The sequence below is a fragment of the Budorcas taxicolor genome, chromosome 16 (assembly GCF_023091745.1).
Source record: "Budorcas taxicolor isolate Tak-1 chromosome 16, Takin1.1, whole genome shotgun sequence".
In the NCBI taxonomy this organism is placed as follows: domain Eukaryota; kingdom Metazoa; phylum Chordata; class Mammalia; order Artiodactyla; family Bovidae; genus Budorcas; species Budorcas taxicolor.
This window is the reverse complement of record NC_068925.1, coordinates 36038865-36049845: the sequence shown is the minus strand read 5'-3', so window position 1 is coordinate 36049845 and position 10981 is coordinate 36038865. Positions and strand designations below refer to the sequence as shown.

The 10981-nt window shown below is 36.4% G+C and overlaps 1 protein-coding gene across 1 annotated transcript; it reads right to left on the bottom strand.

Moving 5' to 3' along the window:
* Window positions 1-8522: 8522 nt before the first annotated feature.
* CHML (CHM like Rab escort protein) lies at window positions 8523-10478 on the bottom strand. Its single transcript, XM_052654131.1, has one exon. It carries the CDS (start codon window positions 10476-10478, stop codon window positions 8523-8525), a length of 1956 nt encoding a protein of 651 aa, XP_052510091.1.
* Window positions 10479-10981: the final 503 nt, after the last annotated feature.

Below are 10981 nucleotides of genomic sequence, written 5' to 3'. Positions count from 1 at the left end.
TTCACTTAAATCATTTTAGTAACTTAACAACTACATTAATTAGCTAAAAACAAGATTCCCTGCTTCTTCCTCAGCAGTCCATTCCCCCAAATTACATTACTGAAATTAAGTCTTTCATCCATATATTTATTTAGTTTTCCAACCATATGGATGGTTTATTTAGTACAAAGTCTTTGTACCAATCAATTAAAGATAAACACATATAATGAAGTTGTAATGAAGTCAAGTTAATACTTCCCCATACTGATTCATAATATTTCTGTTCTTATTTGTATTTGTATGAGATTGTAGACTTAAAAAAATATCCACAACCTAAAAGTTGAGAGTTATGTTTTATTTGGTGAGAATTTTTAGGACTTCGAGCCTGGGAGACAGCATCTCAAGCAACCCAGGGAGAATTGCTCCGAGGAAACAAGGGGAGGAGCCAGGTTACATGGAAGTTTTGCAATAAAGTTCAGGTAGTCAGGAACAGCAAAAGATTATTGTTAAAGAAAACCAGATATCCAAAGTATTGGGTTTAGCACTTTTCTATGTATGGGACAATGCTAGAGAATGGACTCACAGAAATAATTCCTTTGATAGGCACCTCAGCTCTCTGGGGCCAGTATCTTGTTTCCATGTCCTGAGCTTCCTCGGGGCTCATGGAAGGGAGTGATTGCCGTTTGATAGCTGCAAGATGGCAGCTATTCTTTCCTTCCTGAGTTCCCTCAGGGCTCACCAGCTCTCCATCCGTGATGGCAGGCTTCCTGGTCACAACATCCTTGTTTACTGATATGGCAGGAAATATTCCATTTCTCAAGATGAATGAATGAACAAGTAAAAGTGTCAAACAAACAGAAATGGGACACCCAGGGGCATTAATTTTATGACCTATAATCAAAAGAATTGACATAAACCCCACCGCACTGGTATCCCCTAGGATTCCTATTTCTTTAAAACTGTAAAATGCCTAAATATGTATTTCCTTCTGATTGAATTACAAACACATATTTATCTTCCTACTACACTTTGTCAACCTTGCACCTTCAAATCCAAAGTCATGTCTTTTCCTCTGATATCTATCCCTTTATTCATGTACTAAGGATTAACAACCTATATCACAAGCAAATTATAGGATATCAACAGAAACAAATAAAAATACTATATTATAGAAATGAAGCTCTTGCAATAAAAAACAGGAGAAACAGTTTGCTTTGATTTCAGGTGTGAGCTTAAACTCCCTTCTCTTTCTTCCAATTCTAGTTGACCCAGTTTAATTACACAAATTGTAATTTATAAGATGATTTATTTGTTAAAAAATAAAGGTACTCTAAAATTCTAGAAACAACCACTTTTAAAATAGTGATGTGCTGTACATTTTTATATGCAATAAATTACCATCTTGAGATGAAGGCAAAGCAGAAGCTACATCTCAATTCTACTTAACAGCTCTGAATATTTACTAGGAGAGAGTCCAGGCAAGTCAAATCACTTAATTCTTCCAAGTCTTACCTGTAAAATGGATATAAATATCTGCCCTATCTTACCTTACACACTTGTCCTGAAGTTCATATAAAAAATGTAATTGTTAGGAGAAAAAATCCTACAAATGCTGTAGCAGAACTGTTAATACTCATGTTAAATTATTTCAGTTGAATCACTGAGCATCTTTGTTCATGCCTTATAGAAAGCTGGAGGTATTGTGCCCCCTGCTGTTGAAATGTGAGTATACATATACTGAAGTCACTCAGTCGTGTCTGACTCTCTGCGACCCCATGAACTGTACCAGGCTCCTCTGTCCATTGGATTTTCCAGGCAAGGGTACTGATGTGGGTTGCTATTTCCTTCTCCAGGGGATCTTTCCAACCCAGGGATCGAACCCAGGTCTCCTGCAGTGCAGGCTTAACCATCTGAGCGACCAGGGAAGCCCTTGGTTGAGCGACGCCTCGTTCCCTGAGCGACCAGGGAAGCCCAGGGAAACCACATACATATGGTTGTTGGCTAAAGGAGTAAGAACTATACTGGAAACAATGTCCCTTTATGAGAGTAAAAATACTGAAATAAAAATGTTTAAATCTTCAAAAATGAAGCAACTACCGTAATGCAATAAAACCATGACTTCCAAATTTCCTGCCAAGACCAAGGTAGGTAAAACTAATCCTAATCAGATTTTTTTTGGTTTTGAAACTGTATGATCTGCTTCTCATTTTGATTTCTTTGTACTTCTACTCCCTGACCTCTTAACACTTTGGGCTTCTCGGACCCTAACCAATCTTTTGTACCATCTCTTCACTCCATTCCCCAGGTAGACCAGAAAGCTTGATTAGTGGCAGAAACTTCCTAATTAACTGAATGTTAATGGAAAAAGATTTCAGAAAGTATTAGCTGATCTACCTTTTAACTTTTATTAAGCTACTTGTTGCCAACTGCATTATCAAAGATTTTGGTACCCCCTGGTACATGCATCACAAATCACATTCTTGTTTTTCCTTTTCTTCTGGGGTAGAGGAAGAGAGAGGAGGTGGTTATAATGGGGAGTATGATTGATAGAAAAATTAAGATAAAATAAAACACACATCCTCTAAGGGATTGGTACTCAGCTACAGGGAATCTGTCATTTATTTTCCTATTTCTAATCCCTAGAACAATGCAAATTCATAACCCACAATTCTTTGTTTGAATTAAATCACCTTGATTTGGTTTTCTTTGTTGAATTAAATCACCTTGATTTGGATTTCTCAGATTGATAAGAAAGAGTCTGCCAGCATCCTCAGTACCTTGAGATCTGTCCCTAGCACCTGTCTCCCTGAAAACACTCCTCAGGCCCAGGCTTGGCCACTACTGCTGACTTAAAAAATATTTACAACCTAAAAATTGAGTGTTCTGATTTATTCAGCAAGACTTCTTAGAACTTCAAGCCTGTGAGACACCATCTCAAGTAACTCTGATAAAACTGCTCCAAGGAGGTGAGGGGAGGAGCCAGGTTATATAGAAGCTTTGTAACAAAGAGCAGGTAGCATGAACATCAAAAGATTATTGTTAATTAAAGAAAACCAGATATACTAAGTTGAGGAATTTAATGCTTTTCTATGTGTGGGAAGATGCAAGTCTGGGCTCACTGCTATCCTGGACAGTAGCCTGTGTTTCCACATCCTGAGCTTCCTTCCCTCGGGGCTCACCATAGGAACTGGTGTGGTCTGATGGCTCCCATTCTTCCTAAGTGCCCATGGGGCTCACCAGCTCACATTGGAGGACTACAATGACTGTGACATCCTTGTTTACTGATATGGTAGGAAATATTTCATTTCTCACTGCCAGTCTAAACCCAACTTTCATTCCCCTGGCCTCCAAGACTCCAAAATGAAGTTTGTTCTTGGATTTGGGGTGATACTTTTAATTAGTGTGGGGCTTCCCTTGTGGTTCAGCTGGTTAAGAATCTGCCTGCAATGTGGAAGACCTGGGTTCGATCCCTGGGTTGGGAAGATCCAGAGAAGGGAAAGGAGAAGGGAACGGCTACTCACTCCAGTATTGTGGCCTGGAGAATTCCATGGATTGTACAGTCCACGGGGTCACCAAGAGTTGGGTACAACTGAGTGACATTCATACACTTCAATGTGTGAATACAACACATGTATTGTGTGACTGTGTAAATACAATGTGTGTTCAATATAATGGCTTCATGCTGATGTCCTGGAATGTATTAATATCATTTCTATTATTTCCACCTCTGGTTCTGAGGTTACCATTGGGGGGAAAAAAAAGTCTATCTATAGTCATAGTATACCTTAATGCTGGGCAACTGAGAAAAGATACAAAAGACACAAAATCCATCTTGACCACAAGAGCTGGAAAACTTTCTGTCCATGCTTTTGAAGATTATCTTTTGACACTAACATTTAAATATATATTCTTAATTTAAAGGAGAACTTTAGGAGTTTCAAAGAAATCAATAATATTGTCTCCAATTCAGTAAACCATTTTATCAATTAATCTTTTTTATTTCACACATCAATATTTTATAGAAAAAAGGGCCTCTTAATGTTACACTCTAATTACAATGTTTTATTGATTCTTTCTGACGTAGAGACCTCAATTTTTACACAATCAGTAAATACAATAACTTAACACTTTCGAGGCTCATTTAAACATTTCCCATACTGTTTTACATATATCAATACTATTAATGGCTATATAACAGTCTATGAAAGCAATAGCAATACATGAAAATTTACTTATCCAGTTCCCAATTACTGGGCTCTTTTAAAAATTCAAATAAATGCACTCACTAGAAATATCTTTATACAAATAGCCTTTTTTCTTTTAAAATATTTTCCTGGGCATATGCTAACTCAGAGTGAATTAGATCTATAAAAAGACAGACTGGTTATAGGATTCTTATTATATTTTTCTAAACAGTTCTTTAAAAAACGAATATAATAATGCTACTGGTATGAGGATACATGCAACTAAAATTTTTTTGCATGAACTACATCAAAGTTGCTTAGTTTGCATTTTTAATATTAGGAAATCTGAATACCATTCTAAGAATTAACTTCTATTTGTTATCTTCTTGTTTGAACTTAATTCTTTCATAAAGCCTTATGGATTTGCATTTACCTTTTAAAAAATAGAGTACTTTATCCTTGTATAATGCAGGTAGGTTTTACCCCATCTCTTGGGAGGCAAGAATCCCGTTTTCCTCCTAAGTTAAAAAGACATATCTTTGCTTGCTTATTAGCCTAAATTATCATAGTTCTGTCAAATTATATAAATCATCCATCCATACATGTTAAGTGGGAGTGTAGCAAATTTACATACTAACTTCACCTTATTGCCAGTTCTTTGGACATAATTTCATTTACATTAATCCTCGCAATAATTCTGAAAACATTATTTCTACTTTATAGATGATGAAATGAAAAGTAGGCATGATTTTCCCATGATTATACAACTGTAAGTAGTAAAGTGAGGACTACAATTATGGTTTTCAGATTTCCTATTTACTTCCCTTCCATTATACTAGGATGTAGTATATCTGCTTCAATCTGCTTCTATATAAGCATCTTTCTTAATTTATCCCAACATAGTTGTGTAAGTTTCTTTAAATGGCTTGCATATACTAATACCCAAACACTTTAAATTGTAGCTTATCATTGCTGGAATCTAGAAATAAGATTAATTTTTAAACGTTATATATCCTGCAATTTTCTGAATTAGTCTTTTATGTTTATGATACTACAGGTTTCACTAATTTAAAAGCCATACTAATAGAAAAAAGTTGTGCTCTCCTTATCTTTCTCATTTACATATGCTTATTAAGGATTTATTACAATGATGAGTTTTCTTCAACTATATACAAAAAATAGTACCAAGATTATTTAATTTCTGGTTGAGAATTATTTATTTTTCCCTAACAGGAATGATATAAGTTCTCAGTTTTAATAATTACTTATCACAATGAGAAACCAACAAAGTCATTAACAGAGATAAATACTTTTATTAATATTTTTAGTTACCTGTAGTTAATACTTTGAATTTTTACTACTTTGTTCTGTTGATATTGATTTAATGGTTATCCTGTTGAACACTAACCGCATAATTCTGAGTGACAGTAAATAACTATTTTTCATTTGCTAATATTTTGCATTTGCTTAGATGAGATCCTTTTCAAAATGTTTCCTCCTAGTACTGAGGCGATATTAACTTCAAAATGCAAGTGTTAGTATATCATCTTTCTGGTACATAGATATTATTTATTCTTTGAACATTTGAAAAAATTCACCAATAAGCCCATAACAGTAAAATGGGTTTGTCAGAAAATTATACTAGGTTGGGACTTCCCTAGTGATCCAGTGATTAAGACTTTCCTTCCAGTGTAGGAGGTGTGAGTTCAATTTCTGGTTTGGGAGCTAGGATCCCACTCATATGCCTCACAGCCAAAAAACCAAAAAATAAAAAGGAAGCAATATTGTAACAAATTCAGTAAGGCTTTAAAAAAATGGTCCACATCAAAAATAAATCTTTTAAAGAAAAAAGGATGAAAAGAAAATTATACTCTCCTCTAATTTTTAAAATGCTTTTCTTTGGTAATAATTTTTTATTTCCAACTTATTTGTATTCAAGTAGGAAAATAATAAATTCATTTCTTAGTTTTCAAAACACTTATTTTATCTAATCTAACATTTTCCTGTTTCTATTACTGTGGTTCTATCATCTTTTGCAACATCTCACTGATACTCTAAAATTCTTATGAGTAAAAATATTCCTTATATTGAAATTAAAATATTTTCAATAGGTCTGGGTTACCTTCACTTCCATTTAACATCTCAAATTCTTTTACATTTTAATAACTAATTTTTAGGTCTGTTTCAGACATTTCATTTGTTTCGATAAGTACAAGCCTAGAAGCCAACCAGTAACAGATTTGCTAAATTCAAAATATATATATTAATATCAATTCATGACTTCTCTACTTCAGTAAGTTGAAATTTAAATTGTTCTCGTTTCATTTTTCTCATACAGAAGAGCAAAAAAAGTCTAGAGCGTATTTTGCCCTAGTAACATGTTACTTTTTATAACATCATAATCAAAAGGTAAATTAAAAAGAATAATTGTGTTAAAGCTTAGACAAATTCTACTTCAGTGAGATTCATAGCTCTAAGTTACATGTATTTTTAATTATTCTTTACTCTCCTATTTCTCTGACTCAGTAATAAGCTGAGAGTCTGCCTACTTCGCTTCACTAGCAATGCTGGACTGGTTCTCATGAGCCAGTAATCTTTTCTTTCTCCTTCAGTACCTACACTCTTCTAACAGTTAACATTAGTTGAAAGATTTTGAAATCATGGAAGCCTGGATTTCAATGTTGGCTCTGCCACAAATCACACTCAGAGTGAATTACTGTCTTTACTTCCTCTCTGAAAATGTATTATCTGCCTCACAGAGTTGTTGAGAAACTATAATGAGAGAGTACAATAAGTGCGTGCTGCTGCTGCTAAGTAGCTTCAGTCATGTCCGACTCTGTGCAACCCCAGAGACGGCAGCCCACCAGGCTCCCCCGTCCCTAAGATTCTCCAGGCAAGAACACTGGAGTGGGTTGCCATTCCTTCTCCAATGCATGCAAGTGAAAAGCGAAAAGCAAAGTCACTCAGTTGTGTCTGACTCCTAGCGACCCCATGGACTACAGTCTATCAGGCTCCTTCATCCATGGGATTTGCCAGGCAGGAGTACTGGAGTGCGTAGCACATAGTAAATGCTCTGTTCCAGGGCAAAAAAATGTAATTAAAGGGCTTATTTCCTATAGGATTATCATTCTCTGTCTGAGGAATGGAAATGGTGACTTAGGAAGGAAATTTACTACTGACAGTTTCACAAGCTTGCTCTGCTAGAATATAAGCAGCTTTATAACTTCTGGTGGTTCTGGAAAAAAATGTTTCTATCTTCTAGATAACAGCTAAGAGGCAGGAGCTGATTATGAAGGCGTCCACCTTGTTACTTGCTGGGACACAACCAAAGGGGCATGGTAAAGCTTCCTCTGATTTACTCCTAACAACTGTAGTGTTACTAATTAAAGTGGTGGTGCCAACAAAATGGTATACTTCACTTTCATTGAGAAGTCTTGGGAAATCTACTCACAGATGGATTTTTAAAACCATCTGTAATCCCAGGTTAAAAATGCTTCAGGCATTCTGAAATATCTTTTCCTGGAGCAGTTTATTTTTTCTTTAGCCTGAATTACTTAGAAGTTCTTTTCTTATAGGTGCCAGAGCAGTGCTCTGCATAAATTTTCTGAAGTATTGAACCAGAACTAATCTTTCCCCCTAGATTTTCTTTGGACCAAACCTCCCAAGAATGAGCTTTGCAACTACTAACTGAACTCTCTGACTCTTTCCAATGTATAAGACTGGGATGACATCACTGCCTCATTGATTACAAGGGTCAACCAGGAGAATTAAACTGCAAGATGAATTCTAAACATCACCTTTACAAATAAAAGATCATGCAAAACTATTCTTCCAACAATTACATATTTTATCACATTGGCACTTGCATTAGTTGCTATTGCTGCCACCATATCTATATGTTTCTATTCTAAACAAAAGACCCACATAATTTCCTGTGTTTCACTACTCAGAGGTGGTAGCAACTGTAATAGCTGTGAAAATAATTTAAATATTCCTTAGATATCACCGTTCTGTAGACAATAGTAAAATTTGAAGATAATCAGCAGATATAATATCATCTTCCTTTAAGCACCATTGCTAACACAGAACTCTCACATATATACCCAGTACTAAAATAAAGCTAATTCTGGGTCATGGAGCCCATTCTGAAACAAAACAAGTCCAATACCCAATATATCAGTCATTGATAGGTTAACAAAGGCATCCAATGACTAAAAGTCACAAAGAGAATTACAGACATCTGCATGACATTCATCATATAACCATATCTAATTACTCCTACAGGAAACTGTCCTTTAAATGAGAATATTCTGATGCCAGGACGAAGGCCCAAAGTAGCATTTCCAGTTTGTTTTTTTTCTAATTTTGAAGGTGCTTCCCTGAACTTTCTAGGTTTTTGCTTCCCTCAGAGGATTCTAGTTTGGCCATTACTATATTACTGGTTCCAAGAGGCTCTGATGGCTTTTCATCACCGTCAAAGAAAATGTCTTCCGGATTTGGAGGTGGGGGACAGAATTCTTCACTTGGAAAGATCTCGTGGAAGAGTGTTTCAGCTTGCTTGACGGCATGCTCACTTCCGAGTCCACAGTCAGGCCCAGTGCAGACATAAACGTTGGGAGGCAAGCCATTATATGAGCTTCGGCTAACTCCCGAGGAATCTCTCATGTTAAAATAAAGAGCCCACAAGAGTCCTGGCTTTGGAAGTTCTTCCTTGTCTACTTCTGTCTCAGAATACGGGGTGAATAATTTCTTCACCACTGATTCTAAGTCTTCTCTTGCTGTTTTGGAAGATGAACAGGTCAGATGTACCAGGTAGGTGTCTTTCATGCATGTCATGGTTGAAGAACATAATTCAATGATTCGGACAGCATGTGCTCCTGGTTCCACTGGAGGTACTATCAAAATGGAAATCTGCTGATCTGAGTCTGTCTTTAGGACAGACTGATCTGTAATGAGCACTGCCCTGGATATCTGCTTGTACTGCACACTGGAACATGTTTCCTCAGACAGGTAACTATCCTCCACAATGAAATATTTAGCATTTATCCTTTGACCAAGGTGATCTATAATTGCTTTACATCTTCCAGATTCTCTGTCAACTACAAGGCATTGTACTTTATGGCGAAGACAATATATTCCACCGAAAACTGCACACATCCTGCAGAAACACTGGGGAATTTCGCCTTGGCCATATAAGGGAAATAAAAAGGGAGTGTTGCCAAACCGTCCAAGACACTGAAGAAAGTTTTTTGTTGCTTTAAGGCCATCTACTGTAGTGCAAGATGATTCTGACATCATGGCAATTGAGTGAAGTATAAAATGTTGGAGGCTGGGGGTTAATTTTTTGGTTTTCAAGTACTCTGAAAATGAGCATTGTGTGAAAGCTTGGTATTCCTCAGGATGTTGTTCATAATCTAAACAAAATGTAAGAAATTTCATTAGCATCCTCTTTTCAACCATAGTGAGCTCTTTGCTATTAAAGACATCTGCTCTGGAACAAGGCACCTGCTCTACTTTTCCTTCTCGAAATGCAAGAATCCTAGTGACATTTTTAAATTCAGCGTAACGACTAACATTTGATTTGATTAACAGATCAATTAACAGTCCTTGAGAATAAAGCAGCTTCGATGACAGATCAATATTAAACCTCCTGCCTTCTTTAACTATTTGAGAGTAAGCAATCCTCTTTCTCTTTGGTGGCACACTGTTGTCTTCCAATACAGGTTTGATTTCATCTTTAGTGCCATCTGAAAGTGTGTGTTTGTAAGTATCATACCCACAATATTCTTCTTTCACAGACGTTTCTGCCATATCAGTTATTTCTTCATTGTTTTTTGGAGTGTCTTGTGTAGGCACTTCATAGCTAGTAATGTGTGATGAGTGTGTTTCCTCAGACAAGCTTGTAGAATCCAGAGGTTTTATGAGGGTACTAGATGCTACACAAGAAGGATTTTTCTGCAGAGCATCAAGCTCTTCAATATTGCCATCCATGCCCTGACTGGCATAACAAAAAACTTCGGCGTGTTGAATGGTTTCATCCTTCTTGCGAAGAGGGATGGCTTCTTCTGTTTCATGGATCATGTCTTGCCATGCAGCAGGGCTTTCTTCCACAGTGTCACTGTTTTGCCGATGTTCCTTCAACCAGGACAGCAATCCTGGAAAGCTGAAACTAGCCCAGTTTCCCCCATAGTAACTTCTTGAATCGAGATGCAGAACCCTTTGACCACTTCTGGAACATGCAGCAGCAAGGATGGATTCAGGCAGACCTGTCCCCATCACTATCACATCAAATTCTGTTGGGAGACTGTTGGCCATCCTGGAAAAGTATCTGGTGACAACTTCCAATGAAGAAAATGTGTATGAATCTGGGCTGAGGGTTCAGAGAAGGTGTGACTATGCTATAATAAAATCTCTCCTTGTGATATTCCAGATCATCCCAGAAATACTGAAGTTGCAGGTCCCAGGTATTCAGCTGCTACCCTTTTTTAGTATTATTTTCTTATAGGTCAGTAGCATAAAACCATGATAAAGTACATCTAATCATATCTGAGAATAATAAAACAAGTATACGGTGTTCATTTCTGTGTTTCATCTTAGCAGTGCATGTCAAAATGTATCACATATGGATTTGTGACTGGAATTCTGCTCTGAAAGGAGAAAATTCAAGAAAGAATACAATTATTAACAATACTAAGAGAATAATAATTTCAAGCATCAATAATTATAATCCTATGGAACACGACTTGATTTCAGGACATAAGATTCTACTAAAGCAAGTCATTACATGCTTTCTCACATGTTTTCTAACTTCTTGAAAA

What these genes read in the sequence shown, in the direction of transcription:
- CHML (XM_052654131.1), bottom strand. Translation starts at nt 10,478, where the DNA reads ATGGCCAACAGTCTCCCAACAGAATTTGATGTGATAGTGATGGGGACA.